This window comes from Lepidochelys kempii, chromosome 6 (assembly GCF_965140265.1).
Source record: "Lepidochelys kempii isolate rLepKem1 chromosome 6, rLepKem1.hap2, whole genome shotgun sequence".
Classification (NCBI taxonomy): domain Eukaryota; kingdom Metazoa; phylum Chordata; order Testudines; family Cheloniidae; genus Lepidochelys; species Lepidochelys kempii.
In genome coordinates this window covers 20,803,103-20,823,459 of record NC_133261.1, presented here as the reverse complement: position 1 = coordinate 20,823,459, position 20,357 = coordinate 20,803,103, and the positions used below count along the sequence as shown (strand labels likewise).

The 20,357-nt window shown below is 42.8% G+C and overlaps 1 protein-coding gene across 5 annotated transcripts in view; it reads right to left on the bottom strand.

Annotated features, from left to right (window-relative positions):
* Positions 1–2,537: 2,537 nt before the first annotated feature.
* The window catches only part of LOC140912529 (SITS-binding protein-like), a 73,369-nt gene continuing 55,549 nt past the window's right edge, over positions 2,538–20,357 (bottom strand). For 4 of the 5 annotated variants that reach the window (XM_073347038.1, XM_073347036.1, XM_073347041.1 and 1 more), the window contains one exon: positions 2,538–4,863. In XM_073347038.1, coding sequence (XP_073203139.1) covers positions 4,690–4,863 — 174 coding nt within the window. In that variant the 3' untranslated portion in view covers positions 2,538–4,689. Of the gene's footprint in view, positions 4,864–13,631; positions 13,994–20,357 lie in introns of those variants that run through there. The other variant, XM_073347040.1, reaches the window with a different exon arrangement.

Sequence of the window (20,357 nt, the reverse complement as noted above, 5' to 3'; positions counted from 1 at the left end):
GGAGTTGATTTTTAGGACAAGCTGGAGGGTTGCATTTGCTTTGTCTGGGATTTGAAGGTACTTAATCACAAATCAGACTTCTGGGAGAGGACACAGACTCACATCTTCTGTGACTAAATGTAGAAGTATTTGGGTCTCATTCAAATCTAGATCCAGCTTGTCAGAATAAATTTCAGTTCAAATGGGTGAATCAAACCTGATCCTCATGCTCAGTCTCTGTGTCCTGGAAGATCATATTTTATCCAATAAAAAAAGTTTCAGTGGTGCAGGCAAGAAGCAAAGACTTGCAGCCCTAAGGATCAACTTTTCTGTAGAAGGGGAAATCGTGCTGAATCTGGGCTCTGCAATGACAAGCTTTGCTGAATGGCATTGTCATATAAAGACCGTATCAAGCTCTTCTAATGAAATGAGAGCTGCTCAGACTGCAGCAGAAAGTGGCCACATGAATAATCTTGTATCATTACCACGACAGCTTTTAAGAACAGCAGCTCCGCAGAAAAATGTCATCCCATTTCACAAAAGGGTGAATTACTAATGAGCTGGTTCCTTATTGTGGATGGTACCCTCTCCTGTCTGTCTACCTTTCAGATTCTTGCCAACCTTAAAATCACCTCCTAAATGCACATGATCGCAGAACGAAGTACACTCAGAATGACACCTTTGTCTACGTTGGGCCATAACCTTATGTTCAGGGGCTGTTAATGGGCTGATGTAAAGCCATAAAAGCAAAGGAAATGAAAGTATTGTAGCACACACCTTGAACAGTATGTGAGATTATCCAGCATTCACAGACCTCTGCTCCACCCGGGACAAAGTGCCAAGGAAGCCAGTGTGCAACAGCTCACAGGTTCCTAAGCTGTGGTCCATGGAGCACTTGCTAGTGGGCTGTGGGAACTGGCAGGTCACCTGGGGCCAACTCTGCTCCTTGTTTCTAGCTGCTAATTCACATTAAAAGAATCTAAATTACGTAATCACTCTCCTAATGGATTAACCTTTCCATATAAACAATAGCTGTGGTTGGTACTGGAGTGTTGTGCGATTGTGAGGTGGCAGTGGTGTCTGCAAGAATGAGACAATCTCTGTATTCAAATGTGATCTATGCCAATGAAAACACGAGACCCGCTGCTCCGGCCCAAATTGCCAGGGCTGGTCAAGTTCACACTAGACCAGTGAACAAAGTGAACAGAAGGTGAGGAGCACTCACAGCACCAGCCAAGGAGAAGAGGGAGCTGTGGGGACTGCCCCTTACCCAGCCAGGGAGATTAGGGGGAGCTCTCCTGTTCCTTATGCTCCTCCTTACTTTAACACTGTATGAGACGTGTCTGTGAACAGCCAACCTGTCTCATCGTTTCCATTGAGGGCCCCTTGACAACTGTCAGAGAGGGTGGCTACCATCATATAATCTACTGCTGCCTCAAGCCAGTGATGCTAACTGGAATTCCTGGTTCCTGAAGGGTTTTGAATTGCAAACCCTATGGCAATGAGACTCTGGAGTTCTGTGGCTTCATTTAATTTCTGAAGGGTTTGTGTTATTACTGAAAGAGAGTACATTTAAGTAATCTCAGGGGAAAGGGGGGGGGGGTCTGATAGCAAACACATTCACATTTCACCAAAGTTTGGGGTATAGCTTTTAATAAAACATGCTGCCTCCCACTCACCTGAAGCCATCCTCTTCTGCTGGCACCCCCACTGTGGTTTGCTAGGAAATGAACTGTGAATCTGAATCTGACAGCGAGGAGCCCAATCCACAGCTGGTGTAAATCAACACATTTCCATTGGCTTCACCAATTGATAGCAGCTGGGAATCTGGCATTGTGCCTACAAGGGAGGGGGAGAAGCAGCAAGAGTGGATGAACTTCAGCAACAAAGTTTCCATTTTCATACTGTGCCGAACTTTAAAAAGAAAACAAAACAAGAACCTCCAAAATAGTAGACCTTCTTCTAAGTAGGTGGTTTTTCATTTTTTTCCATGCAGCGTCAGCTGCTCTTTCCCAGCATTTACTATAGTAGACCCTCTAGATCCATAATACAAGGTGAATGTATGATTAAGTACTTATTAGTACTTACTCTGTTTGCACAAAATCTGTTTTGTTGATTGGGTTGCTTTTCACTGGATTGTGGATGGGCAACCATGCAGAATTTCATTTGTGCTAAAGGAAGCAATTGGGGGGGGGAATTAAATGGGGAAAAGTGCTGGATTAAGAGCCAGGGAGGCCTTCTCTAGGACAGGATGGGAAGCAGTACAAGCTTGCCCCTGACCTGTCAATGTGCCTGAAAACCCCAATTCAGAGAGATCATTGCTAGGGCTGAGTGGTCAGTTCCATGTCTCTACTGCCTAAATTAAAAGACCCAGCTCTATTGCTCAAGGCTATTGCTCAAGTTTCACCAACCTCTATACACGGCCCAGCCACCACTAGAGGGGCACAGAGGGCTACTATGAGTGTGGTACATTTGCTAAGGGTGCCTATTGGAATCAATTATGTTGGGTGTGTATTTTATTTTTTTAATTAACAATACAACTTTATTTCATACAAACTTTACCCTAAAATGCTTTACAAAGTTATTGTAAACCATACAATTGCAGCGTTAAACAATATACAATAGCTGCATGAGGGAGAAACCAAGCAGAAGCCAGAAAACAAAATAACAATTTAGAGCTGGGGTTTGAAAGAGACAGAGGGTTGATCACGCAGTGAGACATCCCAAGGTTCTTCCAGATGACAGGAGCTGCAGAGGAGAGGAAAAGGCTCTCACACCGAGAGTACGGGGAGACTTAGAAGAAGTCAGTGCTCGATAAGCACAGTGTCGGAGGGGAATATTGAAAGGTCCTGGTTTGGAGCGGGAGGCTGAAGCAAATTCCTCTTTTGCAAACAGCTAAGGTCTGATGTGGATACTTGGACGGTGTCTGCAGTATCCATTTGTTTCATATAAATTGCTGATGAGACTGAACACCTGGAGGGGACCATGTCGAGTTACAAGCTCAGGGCAGCAGCTAAAATCTATTCTGTTCTGTTTGGGCTCCATTTAAAAGGCCACTCAGTGCTGTCAGGGCAGCGCCAAAAGGCATCTCTTCTTTGCCAGTCTCTTCTGTCTCCTACAGTATGCAAGTTGTTTTCAAGCTAAACTTGTACACCGTGCCATAGCAACCTCCTGTGCATGGTCAGAGTGAGCCCCTTCCCTGTGTGGCACAAAGGGCTCCCCCTCCCATACACAGCCTTTGACCCCTTGCGGCACCCTGCATTTTGACACTGCCCTTGGGCCCCCTCACACTCCAGAAAGTCCTAGATGCTCTTGATAAAATTAGGAAAATCCTGAGTGGTTCCTGATCTAAAAGGAAGACCACGAGAGATCATCAGCTGATGTAAATCGGCCTTACTCCACTAACATCAATAGAACATTTTACCCGTTGAGCATCTGGCCTGTTTATTCCAAGGGATTGACAGAGCAGTAAGACATTTCCTATGAGTGAAGTTGGGTACTTGTCATGGGATACACAAAGAAATTGTACCATTTACATTAATTTTAGCATTGAAAATCTGAGCCGCCCTCCTATATATATGCACCCCTTGGTATGGTCATTTGAATTCACTCGGAAGCTGTTCCTTCCCTCCAGTTATGCTAACAGTATGTATGTCCAGCCTCTGCAGCATCTTATCAGCTACTAAGAACTCATGTGTTTGCTGAGCTCCTAACATTACAGAAAATAATCTTCTCTTTGTAGCCTCCTAGAACCTTTTGAATGTTTTAAGTGTTGCCATTCTAGAACATCCTCAGTGTACTGAGTCCCAGCTGCTGCATAAGACACACATCCCTGTGCTTCAGATAGGCTACTTAGTTCCAAAAATAAGCAAAGGCTGATTTCAGTTTTGGGGTGTTCCCAAGCCATGGGAGGGGGCACTCTGAAGTGAGAAAGCAGGGGCAGAAGGCAGCAGACAGGATAGTCTCTAAAACTACACAAGGTAAATAATCATCCATAAGGAATGGAAAAGATGTCTCACATTTGTGACCTGCAGCCACACATTACAGAACAGTTTTCTCTGCCCTCTCCTTTTTTTGTAAGTTTTGTCTAATAATAAGACTCTAACTTTTTCCTAGATGAAAATAAAGACATTGACACAAGACCCAGAACTGGATGCTGCAGGTTTCCCAAACCAAACATTGCAGTCTGTAGAAGGTAGGTGATGATGCAATCCTGTTTCACTAAGACTCTGGCCGGCAGTTAGACCTGGTCAACTAATACTGTTTCTTTTCAAGGCAGCCAGTCCTGCTGTCTGTCCATACCTGGCTCTGTTAGAGCTTCCTCTTTACTTTAATTATTTTTTCCCCCAAACAGGGGAATATTTCCAGTAGACATTGAATCCATCTGCTTTCTCATCACCCTGTGACTTTGAGGGTGTCTCTCTTTCACTGCTAATCAGAGACGTTCCTGGTAGTTAACACACAGGATAGGGTCAGATGAACCTGGATGATCTCAGCAGATGTGCAACATGTGTGTATTTTTTGTACCAAAGCTCCTGCAGTATTTCACTATTTTAGAATGGTAGCAAATCACAGTAAAAGATTTAAACACCTGTATAAAAAAAGAGTTCCTGGAAAAGCACAAATGGCTGAAAAGGAAGAGAGCCTGTCTTGCAGCATCGCTCTTCTGAGAAGTAGGTGACTCTTTTGAGAGCTGCGACTGCCTGGAATCTAGGAGGCTTTTACAAAAACTGGCACTTCCACAAGACTGACTGAGTAGTTCCTGATTAAGGTTCCTCCATCAAACACCTGGGCGGTGTTGGTGTCCATCCATGTGAGGCCTTCCCCAGGCAGGTAGATGTCTCTCTGAACTTGCCCTTGTTCTGTAATTGGGGCAATCAGTACCTGCATTTAAAAGAAGCACAGCATTCAGCAGGGATAGGTAGAATTTACTGCAGCAAATCTAAGCAAACCGAGGGCCAGATTCAGACAAGTGCAACTGAATGGAAATCCATACAGTCTTCCATAAGTTCTGAATGAGTTGCACCCACTATCACAAGGCCAAAATTTGGCCCACAGACATTTCTCATGCAGACCTGGCAGAGCAAGAGATTGATTAGCACCGGCCAGAACCTTAGGGTATGTGCCCCACTTGGCTCTCTACACACCCAAGCAGTGCCTCCCTGTCTACACGGCTATTTTTAACAGTGTCGTTTCCTGCTGCCTCCCCTCCACCACAGCCTTTCCCTGCCACAGGTGGCTACACATACCAGTGTGGATGCAGCCTGATTTTCACTGCCACATGTAGCTACGCATACCTACATGCCACTGCAACGCGTGTGCAGTGTAGACATAACCTCACTGTCTCACCTGGAGGCCCCACCCAACAGCAGAGCCCCATTGTGTCAAGTGATAGTCTGTTGCATGAGTGCTCTACAAAAGAGATGTCTGTATACAAGTAGATAATAGAGCTGGTTGAAAATTTTCCAGTGGAAGTTTTCCACCGGAAAATGCTGATTTGATGGAGTCCAAACGTTCTACAGGAAGGTATCAGTTCTGTCTTAGCTTTGAACAGAAACCAGCCAGCCTGCTTGGTTTTCTGTCGGCCCACTAGATGGCTGGTGGGGGAAGCTCACAGGCTCCCTGGGATTCCAGAATCTCTGGCTCCCCAGGTGATTGGCTCCATGAGGTGCCTGGTGATGTGTGGGTGGGCTGCCAGGCTTCCCAGGCTCCTTTGCTCCCGCTTGATGTATGGTTGGGCTGGCCAGCTCCCTAGACGGCCCGGGTCCCTGGAATTTTTTGAAAATTTCTGTTTCACAGGAAACTTTGTATTTTTTGTTCTAATTCATAATGATTCCTCCCCCCCCAGAAATGTAAAATTGCCCACTAAATGGAAATTCCTGTTTCCAGCCACCTCTAATACAGAGTTAATAGAAAAGCTGCCAGTAGACCACACTCAAAAATATGCAGCATTGTGCATAGGCTTTTCATGAAAAATAAAAGATGGCATGCACTGCAAATGGTTTCTGGTATGCAGTTCTTTGCATGGAGCTCTTATCAGCCCCTGACCTGAAAAGCTTGCATCCTAATAGACAAGACAGACAAAGGGAGAGAGAAAGGGGATGTTGTTATTCCATTTTACTGATGGGGGAAAAGTGACAGAGATGAAATGATCTTTTAGTGGGTCCCTTCTGGGGCCTCAAACTTTATGACTATGAGATTAAATGACTTGTTTAGATCACACACTGAGTACAGCTTGGCCAGACCCAGGGATCTGGCTCAAAGTTTGCTCAATAGCTTAGATTTTGTCATTTATTATCACCTCATATATTTGCTCAATAGCTTAGATTTTGTTATTTATTATCACCTCATATATTTCTGGCATAATAACAATAAATAGCAATAATTAATAATAAAGGCTGACTCTTTTATTTTAATTAGGAATAAGATTATTGATTTGGATGGGAGAATTCCCAATTACTTCAACAGGCTTTGGAGCAAACCCAGAAAGCCCTGTAATCCTGCAAGGAAGGCTGCTCTCATGCTATATTAGGAACATTTACATCAAAATTAATGGCCAAGACCACACTAAATTGCACTCGCACCAATGTGTGCCCCTTCCATTGCTAGTTGATTGTTGATTCTAATCTAGACTAGGCATCACTAATGTACTTGATCACTATGGTATCTAGGCATCAATTAAAAAAATGTGTATAATATTTTTTCCATAATGCACTCTACTCTGCACTGCTTCCTTTAGCCGCAGTTGCTTAGTTTATGACTTTCCCCCAGCTCATTTTCTGTTCTCTTCTTTTCTCTATCCAGAAGAGCTGATCTTAAACTGCTACAGTTAGTTCACAGTGGTGCAGGCTGCATGATTTACCTGGAATCTGTTGGCTGGTAACTTACTATATAGCAGTGCATTAATCCTCTGGTTGACTATTCCTTGGACTCAGTGTGAGAGTCTCCATATCTTTTCTGTAATGGCTCAGGAGACACGGAAACTGGGATTTGCAAAAGAGACTCGGGGAGTTAAAGCTCCCAGCTCCCACTGAAATTCTGTCTCTGTCTTCACTGCATAGCTAATCCAGGGGATTGGCACCCAGGTTAGCCTAGCCCAGGTGAGTGTCTGCACAGCAGAGCCCTACCCGCGTTACTTGTGTGGTCACTGTTCTGCACTCACCTGTGTGTGTCTGGGGGCATATCTAATGGTTCTTTGGGCTGAAATGCTCTAGGATTCTTTCCCAGTCCATTGTGTCAATTACATGAGAACTTGTCTGTCCTTTGAGGGGAATTGTGGGAAGGGCATTGGAGGACTACCAAGCACTTGAGTGATATTTGTCTGCATCTTCGCTGCAAAGTGGTGGGTTCAAGTTTAAGTGGAGCTTGGGCTCTAACCCATAATCCCAGCGTGTAAACTAGGCCAGGCTTAAAGCACCCCCAAATCCAGGTCAGAGGTTTTTATGTGTGGACAGTAGGGATGTTTGAGCTAAAACCCAGCTAAAAGCCCAGGTTAACTCTGCAGTGAAGACAGTTTTTCTGGAATTTAGATACCTAACTTGCTATATTCCTTTAAAAATCCAAGCCTGATGCCTTCTTGTGTGGATAATTGCTTTGGATAAAAAAACCCCAAAGAGTTAACCCCCGATTAAATTATTTTCATTCTGAGATCTGGAGTAACCTTATGTCCTCTAAAAATACCCCGGAAGCCAGCCTCTCCAGTATGCCTCCTTCATGATAATCCACAATTTCCAGGGAATTTTAAAGCTCTTTTTTTTTTTTTTTAAATTTATGGGAAAAGAACAGTTTTTTAAAAGATTAAAAGCTTTAGTTGATGGATGCATCCTAATGTCTTTTTTCCCTTCTGAAAAATAAATGGCAAATTCCAAGCTCTTGAAAATATTTATCACTGAGAAATTATTTCACTTCAGAAACTGGAAAAGGCTTTCAGGAACCTACACAAGTTTTGCAAAAAAAAAAAAAAAAAAAAAAATGCATTGCCTTTTCGAGGGAAGAGCCAGCTGGTTTTGCCTAACTTTGAACCCACTAAAACACTGTGTTTTTTATTCAGATTGAAATGTTACTAGATCTATGTGCCTCTTCAGAAAGACTGAAAAAGCAAGGGGGAAATGAGAGAAAGATGCTAATGAGAAAAAAACCACTATTCAAAACAATCAACATTCTATAAAAGGCCACTTACAGATGAAGTGACCACACATACTAAATAAAAAACGGGATTTTTTTGTGGTGACATTTTTAAGCTTGTGAAATACGCATGCAAAAGTGCACTTTAAAAAAACACAAAACACTGTGCTGGTGTGATCCTGACAGCTGCTGGCTCAGCCGCCACGTGGGCAGAGGGAAAGATTTTTTTTCTTCCAGTATCTCAGTAAATTTATCATGAAAAATGGAACAAGTGCCATTAACATTCATGTTGAGCTAGGAAACAGCTTTGATAGTGCCTATGCTCCTTTGGCTTTTCTCTTTATGCCAAATACTGTTTATCACACTGAACACTTGTTCCACTGGGACTGTGTATTCCCAGTAAACCCAATGCAAATTTTACTCAACATAATAATATACCGTGAATAAATATTTTGTAGTTATTTAAAAAAAAAAAGTTGACTGATAAAATGAACAAAACGGGCATTTTAGGGAGTCCAGAAAGAAGTTCTCAGGACATGAGAATATTATGGTAAACTAGAAAGACAAGGTGGGTGAGTTAATATCTTTTATTGGACCAATTTATGTTGGTGAAAGAGACACCAGAAGTTGGTGCAATAAAAGATATTACCTCACCGACCTTGTCTGTCTCATATCCTGGGACCAGCACAGCTACAACACTGCAAACAACAATGGTAAACCAGGACCGTTTTGGTGAAACCAGGTCATATGGTCACTTTACTCATTGGTGCCTGCTGAGCTTTCAGCTATGGTTCTTCTAGCCATTATTATGTGGAAGATTAGATGGCTGGGACTGGGTTAAAATAATGTTTGCTTGTTCCAGTCATAGGCTGGCGACATTTAACTTTCACCATAGTGTGACGTTATTGACATGAACTGTGACCGTATAGATCATTGTTGCAACCAAGGTCCTATAGTCGCACCAAATCTTGTACAAAGAAGGTAAAGTAAGGTGTCTATAGAAAGGTTGTAATTTGCTAGTTATGATTATGCTGCGTGTATCATTTTTGTATTTGAAGTTATGAATATTGGCTATGTACTTGTATCTCAATGTTTTTGATTCTAAATAGCATCAGTGAAGCATTTGGTCAGCTTCTTGAGAAAGGACTATTCTGAGTAAATGTCCAAACAAGAAACACTTAACTGACAATGGACTTTGGGAGACCCCAGTCCACATCTGAGCTTTCCTAGGAACGTTCAAACTAACATGTAAACAATGGCGTTGGCCTGCAAAAAGCTGAATCATTCATGGATATGTGACTTGCTCAGGTGGCTACAAACTCATTCTTGTTGCTGTGATTTTGCACAGGAGAACAAAAGGGTTTCCACCCACTAGAGAGAGAATGTAAAAGGCCCTGGAAGCCTCTCCATTTTGTCTTCAGCTGGCTTAAGAGATGACCTATCCACCCCAAAGAGATGCCCGAAAGAAACTGGAACAAAGGACTGTAACTACGGGCATGTGAGTGATTGCTGGACCCAGTCCATAAACCAAAATGTTGCTCTGAAAAGGATTGGGCCCAGACTAGGAAGGAGTCTAGTCTGTGAAATAATCTTATCGGAACATCTCTGAGAGTGAGATTTACCTGTGTTCAGTTTCCTACTGTATTAGGCTTAGACTTGCATGTTTTGTTTTATTTTGCTTGGTAACTTACTTTGTTCTGTCTGTTATTACTTGAAACTGCTTAAATCCTACTTTTTATACTTAATAAAATCACTTTTTGCTTATTATTTAACCCAGAGTAAGTACTTAATACCTGGGGGAGCAAAAAGCTGTGTATTGATGTTATAGAGGGTGGACAATTTATGAGTTTACCCTGTATAAGCTTTATACAGAGTAAAACGGAATTATTTGGTGTTTGGGCCCCATTGGGAGCGGGGTGTCTTGGTGCTGGAGACAGGAGCACTTCTTAAGCTGTTTTCAGTTAAGTCTGCAGCTTTGGGGGGCATGGTTCAGACCCTGGGTCTGTGTTGGAGCAGACTGGCATGTGTGGCTCAACAAGGCAGGGTTCTGGAGGCCTAAACTGGCAGAGAAAACGGGCTCAGAGGTAGTCTCAGCACATAAGGTGGCAGTCCCAAGGGGGTCTCTGTGACTGAACCCGTCACACATAGATTATTATTATCCTTAAGTATTATTGGTACTATGGTAGCACTTAGGAGCCCTAGTCATGGATCCTATTGTACTAGATGCTGAACAAACACAGAATTAAGACAGTCCCTGCCCCAAAGAGTTGACAATCAAAATATGAAACAAGAGACGACAGCTGGAAACAGACAGGAGTACAAGGTTTACCTATCCCCCAAAAGATTAGTATAATTGTTTCCCTCTCATTTTTGAAAAACTATGGAAGGAGTTTCTAAATAGTGTGGCACTGTAGAGAAACTGTAAATTTCTAGAGAAATAACAGATATACACAGGATCATATGATGGCTTCCTTTTCTATGTACTCCATGAGTATTGTTGCGACATCTGAGCACCTTTCTGGTTTTCTATTCCATATGGTTATCAGCTGGTCAAATAATTCACTGCAAATAATATTCATTGTGAATTTGGGCCATTTTTCCATCAAATAGTTATTCACAAATGAAAGAATTTATTAGTTGGCTGGCTCTGTGGAATGCTTTTGACACTGTTATGTTTACTTTTAATACTGAAGCGTTTTTAATGTACAGGGATGGCAACGTCTCCTAGCTTTCCTTCCTCTTGTTTTTCCCTCCATTGACATTCTGACTTCGCACTTTAAGGGCATAAAAAAGATGCAGTACCGCAATTTGCTGCAGTGCTATCAAGTGCCAGTACACCAAATATTTTCCAGTGTATCAATGCGACAGCCACAGTCTCCGTGTTCTCTTCCTGTGTCTTCACAGTGAATTTAAATATGCATGTAGGAAAGGATTTACAATGGGCCAGATCCTTCTCCCATTTCAAATCAATGGATGTTTGGTTATGAATTTTAGTGAGATGAGGATTGGGCCCAAAAGCAGGGACCTTCTCCCTAATCCAATGTCGCTGATGATGCAAAGCTCAATGAAATCAATCAAGCAACAATTTTTCAGCCTTACCAAAATGGCAGTTTGTATTTTGCCTCGGAGAAGTTGCTTATAGTAATGGAAGACTGTCAAAGATTCAGTTCAGTTAACTGTCCTATGATTTAGATCCCTCGCTACATTAGTGGTTGGACATTTCAGAACAGTTTTGCACATGTCCCAATACTCCCTAGTGCTGAAGGTGCCAGACATTACACAAGAATGGCCTTTTTTTGCTATATTTTAGTACTTCCAGCCCCAACGAGCAAGGCTGCATGAAAATGTGAAATAATAATATCCAACCTCTTTCTGAGCTCATAAAACGTTTGGCTCAGGTTTGTTTTGAATGGTGGAATAGGCTTATGCTTGCATCAGTTCTGATTTCATCAGAACCACTAGAGATTGATTGCGGTATTTGCCTAGAACACACTAAATTGTATCTTATTTTAGGAGCCGAACTTTCAGCCAAACTTTGGCTCTCCACCTTTTAGGAGATAGGTCTGAGGTTGTTCTGATCTTTGTTCTTGAGCTTGTGGTATCTTAAAAGAGAATATTTTCCTGCTAATGCAGATCACATTACTGTACTGGAACTGTCTGATTCAATTGCACAGGAGATTTTTCAATTCAAGGGGTTTTCAGGAAGGAAATATGTTTTCGATTGCTTGTGATTGTAACTAATCTTCAACATTACAGCCAAAATTCCAGACCTTTGTTATTGTAGAAATGTTTTCTGTGAAGTTTATCATTCAAGAACATTTTCCATGGTCAGCCTGGATTTGCAATCGGGACATTCTTCATCCCAAATTATTGGGAAAACAAGGGATTTGAGACAATTGAAACGAATAACTAAACGTACAGGTCACAGGATGCTAGGGTTAACTCACCACATTTTGTGAGAGATGCCATGGAGTCTTTAATGACCACAAGTGGTCAGGGTCCTGCTCTTTCCTCTAATCAAAAAGACTGTTACTCCAGCTGCATGAAAACATCTTACTGGGGCACTGGTCCAGTATAAAAACACATGGCCCCCTACTGAAAATGGGAGTTTTATCAGTGATTTGTGAGTGAGCAGGATTGGGCTTGCAGTGTTGGAACTCACCTGTCAGAAATAGGGGGTGGAGTACGGGGTGCCTGTTTCATCCAGTTTGACCTCCCATCCCCACGGTCCTTCTGTGAACTGTTGGAGCTGAGCCCTGGCATAATTCCCAGACTGCTGATATATGATAGTCAGCCCCGACGCAGCCAGAAAAGCCCACCTAGCCCACAGATTTCAAGATCAAATAATAAACACAGATAATAAAATATGTTTTCAATTTAAATGTTTATACTTCTCTCCCTGACACACATGTGTTGTTCTCCTTTCACCCAGGCACCCAGACAGCAACTGGAGCTGGGGCAAGCTGCATTCCGACTCGCTTTGCTCTGCTGGCTGTTTAACCCCTCAGCTACTGGTGACTGCTTTGCTGCTCGTGGTGTCAAGGGAATATCAGGAAATGGCCCAGTGCCTCTGGCAATGCAAGCTGGTACTGTCACTCAGACTCATCCCAGCATGCCTAACAGCACAGCGCGTGCCATCACAGAGACACAGTTTGACAGTGCAGTGAGTGACATTGTCTATCCTCTGTCTAGCACATCTGGCCGCCACCGGGGTGCTGTTCCCCAGATGTGCTCAGCAGCACAACGGGCACCAAGCCTAGACTCAGTCTGGCACGCATGGCAGCAGCATAGTACGAATGTGGACCAGGTAAGTCTGGCGGCCCAGCCGATGGAGTCTTGCGGATGCACATCTGACAGCGTGGTGGGATACGTCACACAGACGCAGTCCAGCAGGCACCCAAGTAAGCCACCTGTTTGGCAGTACAATGAGGGACAATGCCTGGAAACAGCTTGGCCCAGTAGCGGTGTCCAGCAGCAAAGCAAGTGGCATCATCCAGAGGCAGATCATGCCCGTGAGGTGCTGTCAGCCAAACGAACCCAATGGATCTGGCAGAAAAGTGGGTGGCATTGCTCAGAAACAGCTTGGCCTGTCCAGTTGGCATAGCGGGCTACTTACCCAGATCTAGCCCTGTACATTTGGCAGCACTGTGGATGTTGTCACCCAAATGCATCTCAACACACTGACCAGTGCAGGTGTCTTCCAGGTATACTGAGTAGGTGCCGGTGCACAGCGTGTGGCATTGCCGGATGTAGCTCGGCATGTCTGACAAAGCGGAGAGTCCCGTTGCTCAGGTGCAGCCCAGCACGCCTGGCAGGACAGATGAAGCCCTGACCTGGACACCATCTCTCTGTCCTGTGGCACAGTGAGTACCAGCTCACAGATACAACCATTATGTTCAGTAGCAATCCATTTGTTGAAACTAACTCTGAATCTGTATGGTGACAGGTTTCAGAGTGGTAGCCATGTTAGTCTGTATCAGCAGAAAGAATGAGGAGTACGTACTCCTCATTCTTTCTGGATCTGTAGCAGACGTGGCTTTAAGGTTGTTGCTGGACAACTCACTAGGGCACCAGTGAACCTGGGACCTAAGGAATGGGCTGGACAGGGTGCCTGCGGGTGAAAGGCCACATGTGGAAACAAGTGGCTCTCCAAAGAATACCATTTTTTAAAGCTGTCTTCTGGGCTTTGATCTTGCATACTGAAATTTCCCCACCCTGAATGGGGGAGAGGAGATTTGTGGGGGGAGAAGAGGTGGCGCTCTTTGAACCAAAATCCTGGATCCACTCATTGTTAAGTATGTCTGTTACAGTAGGGCCTGGAAGTCCCAGTCAAAATCAGGGCCCCATTCCGATAGGTGCTGCACACACATATAGTGAGAGAGTTCCTGTCCTGAAAAACAGATAATCTAAATATTATTATTAGTTACTATTTGTATTACCACAGTGCCTTGGAGACCTAGTCATGGACCAGGGCACCTTTGTGCTAGGTGTTGTACAGGCACAGAACACAAAGAGAGTCTCTGCCTCATGAAGCTATTAATCTAAGCATAAGACATGAGACGACAGATGGAGACAGAGAGACGGGAGTACAAGGAGACAAGATTAAGGCCATGGTCTCAGCACATCAGCAGCCCAACCACTGTCATGTTTTTTTGTAGGCATCATGAAAAAGGAGAGTTTTACGGAAGAATTGGAAGGTGGCTAATGAGGTAGCCTGGTGAATGTCTCTGGGGAATGCCTCCCAAGCATGAGGGGCAACGTGGGAGAAAGCACAAAGGAGCTTGTTTGAAAATGTAACAAGTGGGCAGTGGGGCCAGTTGAAGGCAGGAGTCTATCTCTTAATACTGAATGGAAAATGATAGGTAGGATAGGGACAGGCTAGGAAGTCCTAAACAAAGCAGAAAAAGGTGGGGAAAAGGAAGCCTCATTGTTTTACCTATTGAGGCACGGAAAAAGACATGGGGACTTGCCCAAGGTCACACAAGAAGTCTGTTGCAGAGCTTGGAACTGAACCAGGTCTCCTGAATACTGGTGCAGAAGCTTAACCACAAGATCACTCTTCCTCACACGAACTAGTGGAGGTTCAAACTGCAGCTCTGATGTCAAAGGGAATTGGATTCAGTGTTCATTTTTGGACCATTATAGAGGAAAAACTTGAGCTGAAAGCTGACGCACGTATGAATCTGGAACTATGGTTTGTGTCTGACTCTGCCAAGGAGGCAAAGTCTTGTGCCTCACAGCTGGTGGTAAACTGTGAGGGAACAGGGATATGTGCATGGGGCAAAGATTGCAGCTGCAGGGTTGAGTCTTTATGTCTTAAGCAGAAAAAGTAAAGCTTAAAGATGGAACGTGGCCATGCTGAGCAACTTGCGGTATGTCCTGCTCTGCCAAAGACAGTTAAAACTCCCAAAGATCGAGTGGAGATTAAGGAAAAATCAGCTCTCAGGCAGTTCAACTTGTGTAGCAACCTGTGACTGGGTTGACAGTCACCGTGACGTTGGCAGTATTGCTCGGATGATATTTCCAAAGGATGAAAAGGACAAGGCAATGAAAATGGTTCGATGAATGGAGAGCTCTCCATATGAGGACAGACTGAAAATATTGGGACTGCTGGCTTTGGCGAGCAGACAAAATACATGGTATAGAAAATGGCACATGGTATCTGTTGGATCATATTAAAGAAGTTCTGTATTAAAATCACAAATGAGTTTGATTCCCCAGAGTTTAAATTCCAGGGTATTACTAATTAAGAGGTCTCTTGGTTTTTGGTACTGTTTCTCTCCCTCTATGTGTGAAACTTGCAAGCTGCTAATTGTGTTAGTACATTCTAAGACAGAGTCTGTTCTCAAAGCAATTCACAGAGAGAGAGACTCAAAGCAATACTCTAACAACAGAAACAGCACCCAGAGACTCCCCACCCTTTTGTTGTATTAACAATTGTGATTAAAATAGAGGTAGAGGATGTATGTGGATGGATGCTTGGTGTGGATAATAACTGAATGATCAGGGAGGTGCCAGCCTAAGAATCCAGTGTCCATCGGCTGAAGAAGGCGTCAAGTGGAAATAACCAGAGGACCCCCCGGAGGGCAGACTGGAATCCACCCAACAGCCTCAAGGATGGGAGAACCAAAGAACAAGTTAACATCTTGGAGCCGTCAGGAATGTGCTATCTGCTGATTGATTCAGCAACAGCATGATGAAGCAATTCCCATAGACTGGCATAGGAAGAAATTCCTATAAAAATAGACTCTAAAAAGTGAGAACTTTGGGGTCTGATTCTGCAAACCAACTTCCAGGAGCATCAGATGAGCATCTGACAAGGCCCTGCTCCCTCCTCATGTCCAGGCCACCTGGCCAGTGGCTTGGCATGAGCAACTCTAAGGCTGGTAACTATGATAACAACCTTGCAGAACCTGTGTGTGTGTGTGTGTGTTTGTATGAATGAATGTGTGAATAAATATGAGATTGAATGGAATGTTATAGCTATAACTAACTGCTTACTATGATTCTTTCTGTATTCACAATAAATGTGGTATTTTGCCTTTTTCCCTTTAATAAGATCCTGCTGGTTTTTATTTTATTGGTACAACATTTTGGTGGAGAATTGCGAAAGGGGGAATATTGGTAAAAAACCTCAGTTATTGTAAATATTGGTGTGCACACCGCCAGCTCTAGTGAGCTAGGCATTTCTATTAGGTTAACCAGACCTGCTGGCCTCCGAGAAGGTAGCAGGGGACCTGCTGGCCTCCGAGAAGGTAGCAGGGGACCTGCTGGCCTCCGAGAAGGTAGTAGGGAAAACAGATTAAACCAGACCTGCTGGCCTCCGAGAAGGTAGCAGGGGACCTGCTGGCCTCCGAGAAGGTAGCAGGGAAGAACAGGTTAACCGGACCTGCTGGCCTCCGAGAAGGTAGCAGGGAGAAACAGGTTAACCAGACCTGCTGGCCTCCGAGAAGGTAGCAGGGAGAAACAGGTTAACCAGACCTGCTGGCCTCCGAGAAGGTAGCAGGGGACCTGCTGGCCTCCGGGAAGGTAGCAGGGGAAAAACGCATAGATTAAGCTATGATTTCAGAATCTAGGCTGTGTCACTTGCTAAGTAATACCAGCAGTGACAAAGAGATTGAAATATCCATGTTAAGATGTTTAAAAGAAAACAGGGTAAGCCAGTACTAGAGGGAGGAATGGAGTCAGAAGGAACTCCAACCTCACCTTTTGTTAAAGAAATTACACCTTTTAAACAAATCCTTCAAAAATTTGGGCACGGTCCTTGGACTAAACAAGCCCTAGCTGATGTCTGCAGTATTTCGGACCTAGAGGATAGATTGGCTCAGTATATCCTCATATACAAACCTTCTAGTGCTGCCAAAAGAGATGCAGCAGCAATTTGGTTGTTGTGGGAGGCATGTAAGGATTCTTCCCTACGCTTGTCTTCATGTAAAGAGGAAAAGGCACAAATGGAAAAGGGAGCAGACAATTGGAAGGTGCTGGCTACAAATATCCAAAGCCAGCTGAAAATAGTGAAAGAGGCACTCCAGGAATACAAAAAGAGTGAAAAAGTTAACTCTGCAGAGGCTGGAGGGAGGCAGGTAAAGGGGGAGAAGGTCCTATGTACGGCACCCCCAGGCATAATTACAAAGAGAAAAGAGAGTAAAAAAAAAAAAAAAAAAAAGTTAACTCTGCAGAGGCTGGAGGGAATTAAGCAGTTAAACTTTGTATTTCACCCAAACAACTTTTAACCGAAAATGTTAAAAAGGAAAAGTGTTAGAGCATTCTTGGTTTCTTTGCAGCCATTCTGAAAGAAAAATGGGCCCTTTTCCAAAGGAATGTCTGTAAATTAGCCAGGCAAAAATAAACTATCTGATTAAAATAATTTGACTGGACAATTTAGTCAAATTTGCTAAAAGAACATAAGAGGGTTCTATTGGAACTTAACTGCCTCAAATGTATAAAGGGAATGTAAGATGTAAAAAACAGAGCAGTGTGGAAGGGATGTTAAGGAAAAGAAAATGTGTATGTATCTGTCTGTGTGTGTGTAAATATGTAAAGTTTTAAGGACCAGTTAGTTTTGGTTTTGTTTTAAATAATGCCACTAAAAATCTATTTGACTCTTTAATTCAAAGTTGCAAAACTGACAGACCTTTTTGCTAGACACAGGTAATTAGTGTTGTTTGGCTTTGGGATTTGGCATTTAACCCTTAAAAGGTAACTCAATGCTTTACAAAATTTAAAATGTTTTTAAGTTGTGGCTGCAGCAGGGCAGTCAAAATCAGGAGAATATAAAAAAAAAAAATTTTGGATTCTTTTTGTTTGTTTGTTTTTGTAACAAAATAGCAGATGAGAGTTGTAGAAAAAAAAAATTAAAAAAAGACAGTGCCTCTCTGAAGCAACAGCAGGGGTGAGGTGCACAAAACAAAAAGAAGCAATGTTAGAAACACTGAGTCTTAAAATGGCTCTGAGTAATCAGACTGTCACTTTGATAAAGGTACATGAAAACTCTGTAAGCAAAAAAAGAAATAGTGACACCTTATGTAAAAATGGATCTGGATAATGTTATAGAAGTTAAACTATGGAAGGAATGTGCATTTGCCCCAGAACATGTGCAGGGTATATTGTAGAAGGGGCAAAAGAAATGCAAACATACCATGCTACTTAATTAAAATGCTATTAGGGCTCCAAAGGGAGCCACAATAGGTTGGGTTTTCTTTTTCAGATTGCTGTGTGTTTTGGAAGCAGAAGTTAAAAGTAATCAAAACTCTGGTGAAAGTTGATTGTGTCCCTAAGACAGAGTCTCTGAGCTGCTGATGGCTTTAAATCCAAAAGCAGGAAGTTTCTGTGAAAATGCAAATTACCTAAATGATAAAGGAAGGAAAGAACTAGCAGCACAAAGGAGCTGCAGATAAAGGACATACCTGGTCAGCAAACAAATTATCTAAATAAAAGGCATGGGATAACAAGATAATTTTAATAAATTTAATGATAATAAGTATCCCTGTAACAACGTATAGTGTGTATGATTTTTGGAAAAATCCTTTAAGGTCGTGTGGTAATGATGCTTCTCAGTTATTACCTGTAAATAAAACTTAAAGCTTAACACAGCAGGAAAAACATTATAAACTTGGTCTGCTGTATAAGAAGGAAAACTCAGGGATTTAATGACTAAACAGTGGGATAATTTCCCCATAACCCTTAAAAGATAAAAGCCTTTGAAACCTGGCCTGCCTATAGAACAAAAACAGGAAAATATGGGGGCAATTTCTCTGTTTTGCCTGCAATCAGCAAGGGTATTTGTAAAAGAAATATTTTAAGCAATAATCTGCCACCCCAAAAGGGGTAGAAACATGTTCTTTTTGTCTTTCAGAAAATCAGGAAAAGCTGCCAGCTGAAAAGCAACCCAATACCATGAATCTACTGTCACAATAGAAATTGTGTTCTGTGTTCTATGTTTTGTCTTGTGTTTTGTGTTGTTGCTAGCACTGTTGTGTGTTTAAAAAAAAAAAATACTGAAGACCTGCAGGAACTTAAAAATAAATTAAGCTTTCTGTCCCAGCTACAGGACAGCCTGATACAAAAACAAGTACATGCCAATGTAGACTTGGTCCAAATTGGTCTGGGTAACCTAAAAGGCCAATGGAATCTTTAGTAATGGCTTAATACTACCACATGGCTTATCCATAAGAAAAAAAAAATATTAGAAATAGGAAACTACACAGCCATAGCTATGGGATGCACTGAAATGCAGATACTTGCACTAGCTACTTTGGAACACAAAATGTTCTGGGTCATATTGGGAAATATTAAGGGTTTGATGCATTTGTTAAAAAAGAAAGAGATCATTGTTTGACACTTATCAATATGAATGGATGCAATATGTTTCCAGTATTGTAAACCAGACTTGTTAATGGGAGAAATTGTTGTCAAAATTGCACACCAACAGTCCCTGGAGGCAAAGGTATTGAAGGTTAACCCACTCCCCATATTACACATGGGATCCTTTTGGCTACCCTGGACCTTGAGCCAGTGGGCTGGGGAGGGAGGGAAGCTATTGGACACTAGAGGTTGTACCGAATGGACTCCTCAAAAGTGGGTGTGCCTCACCTTGCCTGTTGCCCCAGAACCTTGTAGTAAAGATACATCACTAGGATCATGTATGTGGCATGAATTGGAATCACAAACTCAAATTGCCTCACAGTACTTTCTCTTGAATAGGCTACATAGAAAGTGACACTGACGATTATAAATCTTAGTGTCAAAAGGGGGATTATGTTGGATCATATTAAAGAAGTTCTGTATTAAAATCACAAATGAGTTTGATTCCCCAGAGTTTAAATTCCAGGGTATTACTAATTAAGAGGTCTCTTGGTTTTTGGTACTGTTTCTCTCCCTCTATGTGTGAAACTTGCAAGCTGCTAATTGTGTTAGTACATTCTAAGACAGAGTCTGTTCTCAAAGCAATTCACAGAGAGAGAGACTCAAAGCAATACTCTAACAACAGAAACAGCACCCAGAGACTCCCCACCCTTTTGTTGTATTAACAATTGTGATTAAAATAGAGGTAGAGGATGTATGTGGATGGATGCTTGGTGTGGATAATAACTGAATGATCAGGGAGGTGCCAGCCTAAGAATCCAGTGTCCATCGGCTGAAGAAGGCGTCAAGTGGAAATAACCAGAGGACCCCCCGGAGGGCAGACTGGAATCCACCCAACAGCCTCAAGGATGGGAGAACCAAAGAACAAGTTAACATCTTGGAGCCGTCAG